Raw genomic sequence first — 14,066 nt, 5'->3', positions numbered from 1 at the left:
GTCAGTCCCGCAGCGGGAGTTTTTCAAGTTCAATGCGGAATAGAGGAAACCCTGTATTTCATGAACGACAAGTGCTTCTGTGAAACACATGCGGGACCGTTATTTTCACTAAAAAAGTGTGAATGCGCGCAGAAGCGAACTGTTGGCATTCCTGCCAGCTGCTGAAGGGCCCGCGGCACACAGTCCGAGTTTTGACCGGAGAGTCTGGTTCAGGGGGCTGCGCGTGCGCATCTTCACTTGCGTGTAAGTCTTTTTCGTTTCCGATCTTTTCGGTCTACAATTTCTCTGTTCTTCCGTTTGTCCAGCGCGATTTCCCGGTGTATCTCCAAGCGGCTTTCACGTTATAGGCGCAGTGTCGCGCTGGGACGCCGCAAATCACTGGGGCGTCGTATCGCTGTCCCGGCACATCGCGAAAACGCTCTGAACTTGTTTGCGAACTTTCCCTTTTCCAGTACCCCTGCCCTCTTCTTCGTTTCTGCGCCACTCATGTGGCTCGGGCATACGTCTGTTCTCTGGCGTCTGGGTCGCCGTCGCGCCCATCCCGAAGTCCAGCGTCGTTTCCTCGCTCTGTAGGAACTTGCTCCGGAAATTCGATGCTGGGCAGAGCCGTCTAGTGAGTTCTCTGCCTTTTAGAGTGTCTCTGCTGCGCGTGATCTTGCGTCTTTTCTTGCCCGCCACTATTTTTTCTTCCCCGGATTCGTGGAGGGCGGGGGGGGGGACAGGGAAGAGCGTTCCGCGATGGCGGGCTACCAGCCGAGCGCCGCGTGGCCCGTGGCTTCGTTTCCCTCAGCCTCGCTTCCCTTGACCTCGTTCTCCTCTTTTGTTGCGCGCGTCGCCCGCCAGTTTCTTCTCTTCTGTCTGATTTCCATTTTCGCGAGTGCATGGTCTGTGCTGGCAACGGACGCGACTGGAGAAGAGGGAGAAGCCGTCGACGACGGGTCGGCGGACGCGTCGAACGACGCTGAGGTGTGGCTGCGTCGGCAAGACTACTCATCATCGGGTCTTCACATTCCGCAAGCTATCGCAGAGCATGACAGAGAAGGCGAGTCTCCGTTGTTCGATTCAGAGCGCATCACGCGAACGCAGTCCCAGCAGCGCTGGGTTTCCGAGCTCGGGCGCCAACCTTCCCAGGTGTCAGAAAGTCTCCCGTATGGGGGGATGAAAGCAGGTTCGTTTGGAGGGTACGAAACGTTTCGACCCGACAAGCTGGAGGCCGTCTGGGACAGAGGAACCGCGGCAACCGAGCTGCACCGGTCTGGAGGAGCTCGCGCTTCTGTGAACCCTGCGGCTGCAGCCGCAGGCTCGGCGGGCGGCTCGACAGACGTTTATCGCGACGAAAAAGGCGAAGGGAAACGCACGGAAAGAGACGGACGAAATCGGGAGGAATCAGCGCGAGTCAGCCGCGAGGGGGAGATCCAGTTTTCCACGGGGTGGGAGGCCGAAGCAGACCCAGAGCCTGCCTGGCGGGTCGAGACACGTCGTTCGGAGCAGGGGAACGCGTCCCAGTGGACCGAGGAGAAGCCGCAGCACTCGAGTTCAAACGGCACTCAAAAGGCGACGGCCAGTTCCCGCTGGGGTGCCTCGCCTCACTCGGACGCTTCCCTCCGACCTCCCCAAGAGAGCTCCTGGCCCTCGCTCCTGCCGCCCGCTGGACGTCCCCAGCCGCCGGCTCCGAGCCCCACGCACTTACCCAGTCTCTTGCCCGGGACCCCGTGGCCCTCGACGCCTTTCGCCCTCGACCCCCGCGCGCGCTTGCTGAACTATCGAAACGAAGGGCATGCGCTGCGCGACGTGTACGACGAGGAAGAAGGCGAGCTCTCCGACACAGAGTCTCTGCACCGCGCGCATCGACTGAGCCTCGAAGGGCCTCGGTACGGCTTCCGCGCAGGGTCGTATGCGCCGCGCAGGCGAGAAAACGACGCAGGCGATCTCTACGGGGAAGTCTCAGCGACGATCGAGCTTCCGGAGACAAACCCCAGCGCCGTGTACCCGAACCAGCACGGAGAAGGACTTCCCGACTTCGCATCTGCCCCCCGCACAAATGTCCACTTGCCTCCGCAACTCGGCCGAAGTGGCGTGGACCCCGACCAAGTCCGCGCCGCCCAGCTCCGACTCGCGAACTTGGCTGGACATACTGGACATACACCAGGGGACGGGTCTTCGAGCTACGGGGCTTCCCGCGACGAGGTTCCCGCGCGTCGCGACCAGGTGCAAGGTCGTGGAGGCCCAAGTTTGCTGCCTGGGGCTCTGCGCGCGGGGTTCGACCCTAGTGCAGGTCTTGTGTCTCTGCAGTATCCGGGCGTCTCTGCGTTTCGGCGTCCCGGTGTTCTGGGCGCCGCGAGCTCCCAAGGCCCGGCGAAGTCGCTGCTGGTGGAGGGCGCGCCCCAGCAGCGGCAGTTTGGAGCCTCAGGTTTCGCCCAAACCCCCAGCCTCCTGTCCTCGTCGCCGTTTCTGGACGCTTTCATGCATAACCGGGGTGGGTTGAATCTCGGGGCGCAGCTGTTCGCGACGCAGCAGGTTCTGTCGGGGCCTGCGGGGATGTGGGGTTCTGCCGGCAGCTCTGAAGGTGAGGCAGACAAATGGTGGCGCGAACAGGACGGGTGGGTATGGCCGGAGTTGCCTAGCCTGTCGGCGACGGACCTCGAGGCCGGCGTCAAAGACATCTCTGGACATGCCCAGATGGTTCGTGTCGAGGCGCACCTGGTCAGGTCCCAGGTCAATGCAGGCAACGCTCTTGGGCTGTACATACACCAGGGGAAGCGGTACGAGCTCCTGGACGTCGAGGGGCGTCTCGCCCCCATGACGGCCATTCGCGGGAAGGTTCTCGGCTTCGGCGCGTACGGGGTCGTCGTGGAGTTGGTCGACGTCTCGGCTTCTGGAGCTCACCGCCGCAGCTCGCCAAGTTCCACAGACGCGACTGCTGGTGAGTTCGGGGGCACCGCCGTCAACTCGGGGAGTCCGTCTGCGTCGAACTCTGGGAACAAGGTCTCGACCTCGGGGAACAAGGTCTCGAGCTCGGGGACCACCGCGGCGAACGTGGAGGCAGAGCCCGGGCAGCTGTCCAGTGCCGAGCGCGAGGGCGAACCCGCGGCGAAGGTCGATGGGGACGCGGCGAGCGAGGCCGGCGGACCGCCCAGAGAGCACACAGAGAGGAGCAGCAGAATCCCGGGGAAGCGCGCGTCGGGGGCCGTGGAGAAGAGCGGGGGTTCGGGGATCGAGCCGCGGGGCGACAGCGCGCGAGTCAGCCGCTCCGTGACTTATGCCGCGAAGATTATGTACTGGGCGAAGGCGAAGACATCTGCGAAGCCGGAGGAAGTGCGACAGACACTTGAAGGCTTCGTACACGAGGAGTTGGAGGCGTTCAAACTGCTCAGAGAGACAGGCATCTCCGACAGTGACCTGTTCCAGAAACATGGACTCGTAGTCCCGCAGAGCGTGCGACGCGTGGCGAAGCTGCCGACGCTGCTGCGCGCGAGCCCCGCGCTCTTCCCAGACACTCCGCTGTTCTTCCATAACCAGCTGATTATGTTCCCCGCGCTCAAGTGCTCGCTGGACATGCTGGCGCAAGACCGCTTCACGCGCGAGGGTCTCCGGGTGCTCGTTCGCAGCCTCGTGCGCCTGGTTGCGGGGCTGCATGCGCTCGGCTTCAGCCACAACGACGTCAAGCCCCAGAACTTCCTCGTCGGCGGAGATGGCGGCCTGTTCCTGGGAGACTTCGCGTACCTCGCGCCAATCGACGAGGTCCAGGACTGCAACAAAGGCTTCACGGTCGACTACAGCTCACCCGAGCTCATGGCCTGCGCGCTGAAGAACGGACGGATGTCCATGGGTCCCGAACGCGACTCGTGGGCAGTCGGCGTGAGCGCGTACCGTCTCGCATGCAGAAACAGGTTCCCCTTCCTCCTCGACCGAAAGTTCAACGCAAAGTCCGACCCAAGACTCATCGCCACACACATCGCCAACCTGAAAGAGACAGACCTCGAAACCTCCCGCTGCGGAACTGAAGACCGAGTTGTGATGTCCATCGTCCTTCGACTCCTTCACCCCGACCTATCGAAACGCGCAACTGTCGACCAACTCGTCCACGAACCTTTCTTCCAAGACTAGAGGCGGAGGAGGAGTGGATTTGGGGGGAGTTCAGGTTTTGCGGAGAGGAGTCGGCGGCCAGCGATGGCCTGCTCATGGAGGGCCGGCGAGGCCGCAGAGCGACCCTGGACCGCAGGCAGTTGTGAGAGGAGTGGATCTCAGGTGGAAGAGAGCGTTTTCCTCGTGCTGTCTCGGGAGAATAGACAGGTTTATGATCGTGTGCATGGCGGCAGGCCCCGAGAGAAGGCGCAGCAGCACAGATGTCTGCGTGCGAAAGAAAGAGAGGAGGGATTTGTAAAGAAGACAGTGAAGGAGAACGGGAGGAATCAGCTGGGTGTCTTTTTCGATTGCAAATGCATCTCCAACTCTGAAGAGGCGCTCTGAGAACTGCGAGACGCACGCGCTGCAGGCAGCGCGACAGTCGATCTCGCGCGTGAAAAGGAGGGAGAAGATGGAGAGGCCTTTCAGACATTTCGAGGCCATGAGGAAGCTGGAAAGGCGACGAATCCACTTTTGACTAGACGAGGAGGCAGAGCCAAAGGTCCAGTGCAAGGGAAACGTTCAAGTCGGAGAAGAGGCGCGAGAGGAAACGCAGAAGCGAAGAAGCAAGAAAAAAACCGATGGGATGTCAAGAGAACTGCGAGAGCAAGTGGGCAGGAGGGAAGAAGAAATTCAGAAAAAGCGATTGTGTCCAACTTGCACGCTCCATCGCGGTCTGTTTGGAAGAGAAGCCAGCGAGGTGAGAGAGAGAACCAACCGCGTCAAGGACGAAAAAGAAGCGCGCGGAGGAGGGAGAGAACAGAGTGATGACAAGTGAGAAGCAAAGGGGAGAGACGCGGGAGGAGAGAGAGGGCCAACAACAAAGAGCGAGAGGCTTTTCGGGGAGCATGTGTGTCTCTGTAGCATCTGACATGGGGTTGTGCAGTGACGCCCTGTTCGTGCATCCCTTTCGCCTACACTGGATCGAGCGGAGACGATCCCCTCTCTTGTCAGAGGTAGAGAGCGTTTCGTCCTTTCGCCGATTTGCGAGTGAGCTCGGCGAGCAGAGTCTTCAGAGCGCTGGGCCAGTGTCCACCTGCGTTCCTGCAGCTCATGTGTGGATGTCAACGGCGTTTTTCTTTCGTTTCTCTCCAAGCACAGACGCGCGAGTGCGTGAGGAGACCTCGCGTACGCATGCAAATGTGTGAAAATATGCAACGGAGAGAGGGAGTGGAGGCGCAAGGACGGAGAGAAGTAGAAGAAAATGGATAGGCAGGCAGACAAGAAGGCGGATTCGAAAAGAACAAAATGTTGAGGGAGGCAGGGAAGGACAAGACCAGACTCGAGATCAACCATTTAGTTGGGTTAGCAGGGAGAAAGGAGTTAAAGATCTGCGCAAAATGTTTTTAGGTTTGTGGAGGCTTTGAACCTCTTCGATTCGTATGTGCATTTTTATTCAATTTTCTCATCTACTGACAAGGTTTCCGTCCAAGGCTTCGGTTGCCAGACTAGTGGCGAGGTGTCTGTAGGTCTGACTCCGTGACGTCCTTGTCCCACAGTGGCTTCCGTTTTTTGATTAAAAAAGAGAACGGTCTTCAAAGCGAGCGAATCCTCGCGAGTCTCTCCAGAGAAAATGTTCCTCGAACACAAGCCGAAGTGCGAAACACGATGCGTTCTCGAAAGAGACATGCGAAACTTTCCCACCTACCTGTATCTAGGCCTCGTAGCCTTTTCATTGCCCTAGCAAGAAAACACGAACAACAGCATCAGCGAAACCGAGATCAAGACTATATATATATATATATATATATATATATATATATTTATTTTGATGCATGCTGGTAGATCTGCACATACACAAGTGCGTATATATATATATACATATATATGAGTAGGCTCTAGTGGTATGCATGTGTATGTATATATATGCAAATATATATGCATATGTGCACATGTTTAGACGTAGGGTAATCTAGAAAAGCAGACTAGAAATTCGCTGTGTGTTGTGACAGTCGTTTCGGAGGAGGTAGTCAACGCGAGTGCATATGGAGTGAAGTTTGGTCACCATGTAGATGTGAAGGTATGTAGAAAGAAACTTTGGGACTCATCGCCGCTTGTCAAGAAAGGGAGCGTTACCTGCTGTCCCCGCTAGACGGCTCACGGTTTCTTCTGTCTTGAGATCGCGTCTGAAGAGGTCTGGAAAAATCGCCTTTTGTGGAGATTTGGAGAGCAGTGAATATGCGAAAACCCAAGCTTCAGTGCTTCACGTTCAGGCGCTCACGTCGATGTGTAAATCATTTGAAAGAGCACTTTCCGCTGTTAGATTCGTAAAAGCCTGCTTCCTATGTCTGAGCATGCAAACAAGCCGCATGCAGTTGCCGCGGGCATTTCTTTCGCGTGTCGCTCTCTGCATGCGCGCGCCAGTTCCCGTTTTTGGTCGGCAGGAATTTCTAGAAAGCGTCGATTTTCTCTGGAAAACGGTTTCGCTTCCCCGACCTTCTCTCCTTCGAGTCATTCCGCTTCTCTGCGTTTCCTGAGGGACCTCGCATCTTTCCCCGTCCCAATTTTTCGTTTCCGCGCGTCGCCCTATCTCCGCGTTGTCGACCGAAGTACTTTTTCCTCACTTTCTCGGCAGCTTTACCCCCCCGTCCATCGCTCGCATGTCGCAAAGCGACAGAAACGGGAGACAAAGAGGTCCGAGGAAAGACGCAGCGACGCGCAGAGTCGTAGCGCGACAAGTAGCGAGCACCTAAGCAGGGGCGCAAAAGTAGAGAGAGAAGCAGAGGAGGGAAGGACGTTTTTTGGATGCTCGCTGGGCGTTCGTTTTGGGCCTTTTCACACCCTCTTCCAGCATTTCGTGCATCGACAGAATGGCGGGAGCGCCGGCGAACTGGCGAGAATGCAAAGCCGCGAAAGACCGACAGCGAAAAAAGAAGAAAAAGAGACAAGATGGCCGCTTTTGGGATTCCATCGGTAGACCTCGATTTGTCATGGCGCCCATGGTTGATGCCAGCGAACTTGCATTCCGGTGAGAACTCGAAGTCTCTCTCAAAAAATCTACATTTTCCAGGTTTCCTCGACACCCCTGCCACGAGGACGTGTATACGTCTTTCTCTGTCTGTATCCATTCTTCCACATGTAGTATGCAAATATCTAATTGGAAAACATGCATGCATGTGCGGCAAACGACTCGGTCTGTACTCCACGCATGCTGGCGGTTCTGGGTGCTAATGCTTTTTCCATCTAATATGCATACCTACAACTCTATTTCCAAACATATATATATATATATATATATACATGTATATATATATATATATATATATATATATATATATATGTATATATGTATGTATACGTATATAATCGTCTACTCAAAGATAGAATGAGGGACAAGATGCATTTCTGTATAGCTGTGGCGGTTTTTTGTCCTCGGTTGTGTGTTTGGTTGCTGAAGGAAAGCTCGGATGTGCATTCCTAAAGCAAGCCGCGCACGATGCCGCGGACTTGGTTTTTTTTTCTCAGAACGGTCGGTGCAGGCAGTCCTTTCACATTCTTTTCATTACGAGGGATTTCTGGAGGGCGGTTTGCGAGCTGTTTTAACCTGCATATGTGGAGTCGTAGTCCCTGCAGTGATCAAGCAGGTCATATCGTTTGTCCCCCTGAAAGCCCTTTCGCTGTCTTCCATCGCCTTCTCTTCTTCTGTGCTTTCCTCCTTTTGCGTTGACGGGTCTCCGTTCCCCGTCCTTCTCCCACCGGCGACGGCGTTTTCATTGCCTCGCGTCCGGTGTTGCCTCGTTTCTGTGGCGGTTTTCAGGCTCCTAGGAAGACGGTATGGCGTCGACCTCGCGTACACTCCGATGCTGCACAGCCGGTAGGTCCTTTCGACGTTCTCTCTGTCTCCTGCTGCGTCTTAGCTCTCCCGTAGCGCTGACTTCTCTGTCCTTTCGACGTCCTCTCTCTCCGTCGCTTTTCTCCCATCTCCTGTTTTGCGCTTCTTTCCTGCGTCTCTCTCCTCAGGCTTTTTCTCGACGACTCCAAGTACCGCGCACTGCACTGGCAGACGCTGCGCTCCTCGCCGAGCTGGACGCAAGCGTCGTGCTCTGAAGAAGAAGACGTCCAAGAAGAAGAAGAAGGAGAAGAAGAAGAAGGAGAAGAAGGAGAACGAGAAGTGTCTGAAGGGGGAAGGTCGCAGTGGACTGGAGACGAGAGTCAAGAGTTTGATGAGCCTGTCTTTGTGCAGTTTTGCGGTGCGTCTTCTGCTGGTTTTTTTGTTCCATCCTTCTTGGAGTTCCTTTGGCTCTCCGACAGTCTTCTCTGTGTCGTTTTCTTTCGGAGACGTTCGGCCGATCTTCTTCTCGAGGCGTCTTACAGTCTCTCGGTCGATGCATAGCTGTATGACTCTCTACGTACCTACCTGTTCGGTGTGCAGTTAGCTGTCCGCTATTTCGGGATTCGTCCACCTCTACCTGCAGCACTCGACCTGTCTCTCTATTGAGGCTTGACCTCCTTTCCATGGTCGAGAACGAAACTTCCGGCAAACAGCCGCGCTCTGACTTCGTTTTTCTGGACGACTTCGCTTGCGCATGCAGGAGACTCACCCGCGACCCTCCTAGCCGCCGCCCAGCTCGTCGAAGACGAAGTCGAAGCCGTCGACGTGAACTTCGGGTGTCCACAAGTGAGGTTTTCTTGCGCGCGTGCTTGGTTTCGCAGAAACTGGCAGGCCAGACAAGAGCTTGCAGAGGAAGGTCAGAGCAGGTGCAATCCGCGCGTCCTGTTTAGGAAACGGGAGAGCTGGAGGAGACAGGGACGGGGGAAAGAAAACGCACAGAGAGTGAGAGACGACAGAGAAGCGACGGAGGAAGAGGAGACGGGACGCATGCGAAGGACGAGGGATATGTACATGCGGGAAGGATTCGAGAACGTCGCAGCACAGGACAAATCGACTGAGAAGAAAGCGAAGTCGATGTATGGAAACGCTTTTTCATGTACAATGAGGTTTTTGTGCCTCGCTCGAGGAGGCAAGAGGAGCAATGTATTCGCGTATTGGTGTGAAGAAAGTTTACCTTTTGAATGCTTGTCCTTATCGGTTGATGGTGGCCTCAGACGATCGAACTGTGGTTCGACTATTGCGGAGAAGTACAACTCCGTTCGAGAAGGACCTAGCCTTAGTGCTCCGTTCTTCTTTGACCACGAGGTTCTACAGTGCAAATTTTTGTGGAGAAGAAAGAGCGAAAGAAACACTGAAATTCTCGCTTGTGGGTTTTGCCGTGGACGTTCAGGGCATTGCACGTCGAGGTCACTACGGCGCCTTCCTTCTCAACGAACCGGAGCTTCTCGTGTGAGTTTTCCTTCTAGAAAATGGCTATATATTATACGAATATTTAAATATGTATACATAAAAATGTATATATATATATACATATTAGTATATATATATGTGTTTATACATATATATACACACACATCTATATGTGCATATACAAATATATGTATAAATATGTATAAATATACCTATATCTTTATCTGTCTATAGCTATATATATACATATATACATATATATATATATATATGTTGATAACTAGAGTGTTTCGTGACTATGCAGTGAGAGAGAATTCACGTACACTCTAGTCCCCTGTCTGAAACGGCATCTGCCTCGACAGGCGGTGAGTTTCCTACAGTACCAACGCGAACCAGTTTATTGCGCGCTTTGAAAGATGTGCATGCGCCTTCGTTTCTCTCCCACAGAAGAAACCTCTGGGGTCTGTTTGGTTTTCGAGAGACAGAAAGGCAGAGATGACGAAAACGAATGCCGCCGAAGAAGGCGGGCACCACATGCTGTCGAGGGGGCTGTTCAGAGGTTTGGACTTCCGGAATGTGGAGAAGGCGATGTTCAGTCTCCCCTCGTTCACTTCACCTCTTGTGCGTCTTATGTGTTTGCATGCGGTGCAGAGACATCGTCTCGACGCTGCACAAACATCTCAAGACTCCTGTCACTTGTAAAATGCGAAAAGTATCTCCGCGAAATCCAAGAGACGGTATGCTTTCAACGACAAGAATCACAGTCCCAACATGATCACAACGGAGGCGTAAACATGCATATGTGTTCATGCATATATACATATGCATGCAGATGAGCACTTTTGCATACACAAAAGAGACATCAAGATGCATGTGTACATATATGCGTACATGCTTGCATCACCACCTGCATACGCATATATATATATATATATATTTCTAAGTCGCGACACAAGCCTTATGGTTACGTATGTGTTTGAGAGGTATTTTTTGGGACTCAGTTGAGGCTGTGACTTGCGTACGTCTTCACAAGGCACTTCAGTCGAATCTTTCGGATATCTGCAAACGGCGGCGTCTCGATCCCCTGGCGTCTGCCTGTCTGTAGACGAAAAAGCAGCTGCACAGGGCAAACAGTGATTGTTTCGTCACGTTCCCTGAACTGAACGGAGGTCAGACGTTTGTCGTCGTGTAGCGCATTGCTCTGTGTTGTCTTTTCCAGTTGCTTTTCCTTGAGCTCTTCGCCTTCTCGGAGTCTCTCCAGAGCTCGAGAAGTTTGGAACATCTTGTTTCTACATCTTGTTTCTCCGTTCTCTGTCGCAGCTTTGCCTCGCTCCGAGGCCGCGCTCGTCCTCGATGAAGAACGGCGGCTGCAAGACACGCTGAGGCTCTGCGACGCCTTCGAGGCCGCGGGATGCGCATGCTTGTGCATTCACGGGAGAACGAAAGAAGAAAAGGCTGCGTTCGTCGGACCGTGCGATTGGCTCGCCATTCGCCATGTGAAGCAGCGTCTCTCGATTCCAGGTATGAAGGAACTTCTTTTCACGCATCCAAGATGGTGTGTACAGAACGCGGTGCGGGGCAGGCGCTCTTCTGCGTTCAAGGTCTCCTGCTCCCCTCGTATTCATCTCTGTTCGCCTCTCTTTTGCCTTCTCTCTTTCTCTCGTTTCCGACCTTGGTCTCGTCCTTCCTCTCTCTCTCCCTGCGTGTCGCGGTCATTCTTCTCTCTATTCTCTACCTCTTCTTCTCTTTTTCTCTGGCTGCCGTTTCCCCATTTGCTGTCTGTCTTCCTGTCTCTCTCTCTGGCACCGAATTTCCTTTCGCAGTCATTGCCAACGGAGCGGTCGAAACCTATGAAGATGCTCTACGGTGTCTTGAGTTCACAGGGTAAGGCCCCTACTGGTGATGAGTTCAAAAGACAGGAACATAATCATGTCTCAACGAACCTGTGCTTTTCTACCTCTGCCTTCATATCTCCACCAATTTCGCTGCATCGTACTACACATCAATATATATATATATACATATATATATACATATATATATATATATATACATATATACAGCTATGCATATACACTTTTGTGTGAGAATGTATCTGTGTGTTTAGAGACTTTTTTTAAGTATGAATCTTCACAGTTGGAGATGTTTTACGTATACGTGTATATATGTATCTGTGCATGTATATGTGTATCCATAGAGATGCGCATGTGCGTGGTTTTTCGAGTCTTTGTCAAACGTGAATCTTGAGAACCGCGTCGAGTTTCGTTTGCGTTTTTTCTGGCACCGGTCATCTGCACGCTCTGTTCGCCGTTTAGCATGCATGGCTCCCCACATCCTTGCTGGGGACTCTGGAAGATCGTTGGACCTGCCCCTGTCGGCTTCTTTGACGCTGAAGGACCCTCTCCTCTCCGTTTTTCTCTGTCTGCATGCAGAGCGGATGCGGTGATGTCTGCGGAGGGGCTTCTGGATAATCCCATGCTTTTTGCTCCCTCGCGTTTCGCGCCCTCCTCCTTTTGCGCGCTTTCGTTTCCGTCGTTCCTCCCCTTTTCTCCATTCTTGTCGTTCTCCCCCCTCAGAGACAGCCTGCGAGGGCGACTGTCTGCGTCCTCGCGCTTGCATGCAGTTCCACGCGCCTCTTGCGAGTTTCTGGGACTTTCTCCCGGCCTCCTCCAGAGGTGCCTCGTGATGCAGGAGTATCTGGATCTCTGCATGCGCTTTCCGCCGCCGCATCCCAGCTTTGTCAAGTCTCACCTTTTTCGGTGTCTTCATCCCGTCCTGGCGGAACACGAAGAGCTGCGGAACTCCTTGGGGAAGGTGAGGAGAGACGCAGAGAAAAAAGAGAAGTGCTTGGCGAAAAACAACGAACCACCAAACCGGAAACGGTTCCGTATCTTCTCAGACAAGTGTAGGACTCTGACCTAGTAATATATGTACACACACACAAATACTCATTTATACTATTGTACAAGTTTATATATATCTATGGATATCCATGTTTTTATATATATTTGTATTTTTACATATATATATATACATATACATATTTATATATATATTTATATATATTTATATGCATTTACACATCTGTGAATAAGAAGGCTGGTGCTCACTGCGGTTTCTTTGTGATGTTTCGTTGTCTTTGTGACCATCTGTCTTTGGTGTATACTGCTTGCTTTTAAATCGCATCATGCTTTCTTGTCCCTTGCATTTGCTGACTCCTGTCGTCTCCTTATCATTTTAGACAGAGCATGCATGCCTGGCCTATGGATCTGTGTGTTGCTTCTTTTCGGCGCCTCCATTCGCTCGCCGTCGCCCTCTTGTTTCTTTTTTCTCCTCTTCACATGCACGCCCTCGTCTCCTTATTTAGCATCTGTTCGCCTCTCTGAGTCGCTTGGCACCTTTCTACTTCCCGCCTTCACCTCTCCGTGCTCTACCCTCGTCGCCCGGCTGCTGTCTGCAACAGTCCCCAGAGACCAGACGCGTGGGCTCCTCGTGCATGCAAGCGCTGCATGCAAGTGTGCGTGCAAGGATGCATGCAAGTGTTCGTGCAAGTGTGCGTGCAAGGATGCATGCAGTCACTGCATGCGTTTTCTTCTTTCCAGGCAGTGGAGTACACCGAGTTCAGCGCGATCGTGGACGCAGCGACCGCGCATGTGAAGGAAAGGGAGTTCTCTCGTTGGGCTGCGAAGCCTCACGAGGGGGGCAGAGGAGAGACAGGGAGGAGACACGAAGAAACGCACACAGGAGACAGCCAAGAAGCGCCGCATCCCACCTGGTACAGGCGACACAGAACAAACCTCGCAAGAGCGCAAAAAAAGGAAACAGAAACCAAAGAGGTGCCTCTCTGGGAGCCTAGCGAAGAGGGCGCAGATGGAGATGTTTTTTCGAATCTTTTCTTCGCCTAGAAGCGTCTTCAGTCGGCACTGTCGGATCGACTCTGAGGTCGGCAGATAGCTCTCACCTGACGAACTCCTGTTCGGCTACACAGCAGAGAAAACACCCTTTTTAGCAAGCGTCACCGCTTAGGAACGGATGCTGTTTTCTTCCTCATTCCAGAAGTATGCGTATATGTATATATAGTTCTACCTATCTATCTATCCGTATATATATATATATATATATATATAAAATATACTAACATGCACGTATGAAAAGTCTTCGTTTTCCTTTTTTTCTGGGAGAATATGAATAATGAACTGTATCGTTGAATGTATTTTATGAATTTATATTTGTGAATCTGTATCTATTTATAAATACAGATTCATACGTACATACGATTGCATTTGAATTTGTAAATATCCCCGTACTTTTCCAACAGAAACTCTCTCTTCCTGGTCTGCTCTGAGCTTAGCCTGGAGTTCCGGGCGCGGCACAGCAAGACCTGCATGCGCGCATCCTTTGTCGTTCTGAACGGGAACGATTTCTCAGAGTCTTTTGGATGCCAAGTCGAAACGTCTTTCACTCTCCGCTCTCCAACACACTTCTTGGTGTCCCTGTCTCTTTTCTGCATTTACACAGTCGGTAGACAATTGAAGAAGAGGCCCTCTCTGAGAGTTGCAGAGTTTCTGCACTATCTCTCTGCGTACCTATGCAAACGTTTCTAGTTGTACATAATCAAGTACACATGCACACATATGTATAATGCGTAAAGAAAGATATATATTCGATATATATATACCTATCTATCTTCGCTTGTATT

General features: G+C 52.7%; 2 protein-coding genes across 2 annotated transcripts; both read left to right on the top strand.

Moving 5' to 3' along the window:
- Window positions 1–738: 738 nt before the first annotated feature.
- Window positions 739–5,546, top strand: ROP25 (rhoptry kinase family protein ROP25; the record flags this gene model as incomplete). Its single annotated transcript, XM_002367520.1, has 1 exon — window positions 739–5,546. The coding sequence occupies one exon, from the start codon at window positions 739–741 to the stop codon at window positions 4,105–4,107; it is 3,369 nt and encodes a 1,122-aa protein (XP_002367561.1). The 3' UTR covers window positions 4,108–5,546.
- Window positions 5,547–6,510: 964 nt separating this feature from the next.
- TGME49_202790 (dihydrouridine synthase (dus) protein) lies at window positions 6,511–13,721 on the top strand. The gene is made up of 10 exons (XM_002367521.2): window positions 6,511–7,093; window positions 7,883–7,939; window positions 8,086–8,315; window positions 8,658–8,743; window positions 9,348–9,406; window positions 10,019–10,104; window positions 10,688–10,888; window positions 11,191–11,251; window positions 11,800–12,181; window positions 12,970–13,721. Exons 1-10 carry the CDS (start codon window positions 6,936–6,938, stop codon window positions 13,270–13,272), a joined length of 1,623 nt encoding a protein of 540 aa, XP_002367562.1. The 5' UTR covers window positions 6,511–6,935; the 3' UTR covers window positions 13,273–13,721.
- The last annotated feature ends 345 nt before the right edge of the window (window positions 13,722–14,066 follow it).

The sequence above is a fragment of the Toxoplasma gondii genome, chromosome VIIa, assembly GCF_000006565.2.
Source record: "Toxoplasma gondii ME49 chromosome VIIa, whole genome shotgun sequence".
In the NCBI taxonomy this organism is placed as follows: domain Eukaryota; phylum Apicomplexa; class Conoidasida; order Eucoccidiorida; family Sarcocystidae; genus Toxoplasma; species Toxoplasma gondii.
This window is presented reverse-complemented; position numbering and strand designations above follow the sequence as displayed.

Bases quoted from the DNA above. Each gene is read 5' to 3' on its own strand.
- TGME49_202790 (XM_002367521.2), top strand. From the start codon at position 6,936: ATGGCGGGAGCGCCGGCGAACTGGCGAGAATGCAAAGCCGCGAAAGAC. The intron at 8,316-8,657 runs GTGCGTCTTCTG...TTGCGCATGCAG, and splicing joins TGTCTTTGTGCAGTTTTGCG to GAGACTCACCCGCGACCCTC. The intron at 12,182-12,969 runs GTGAGGAGAGAC...TCTTCTTTCCAG, and splicing joins TGCGGAACTCCTTGGGGAAG to GCAGTGGAGTACACCGAGTT.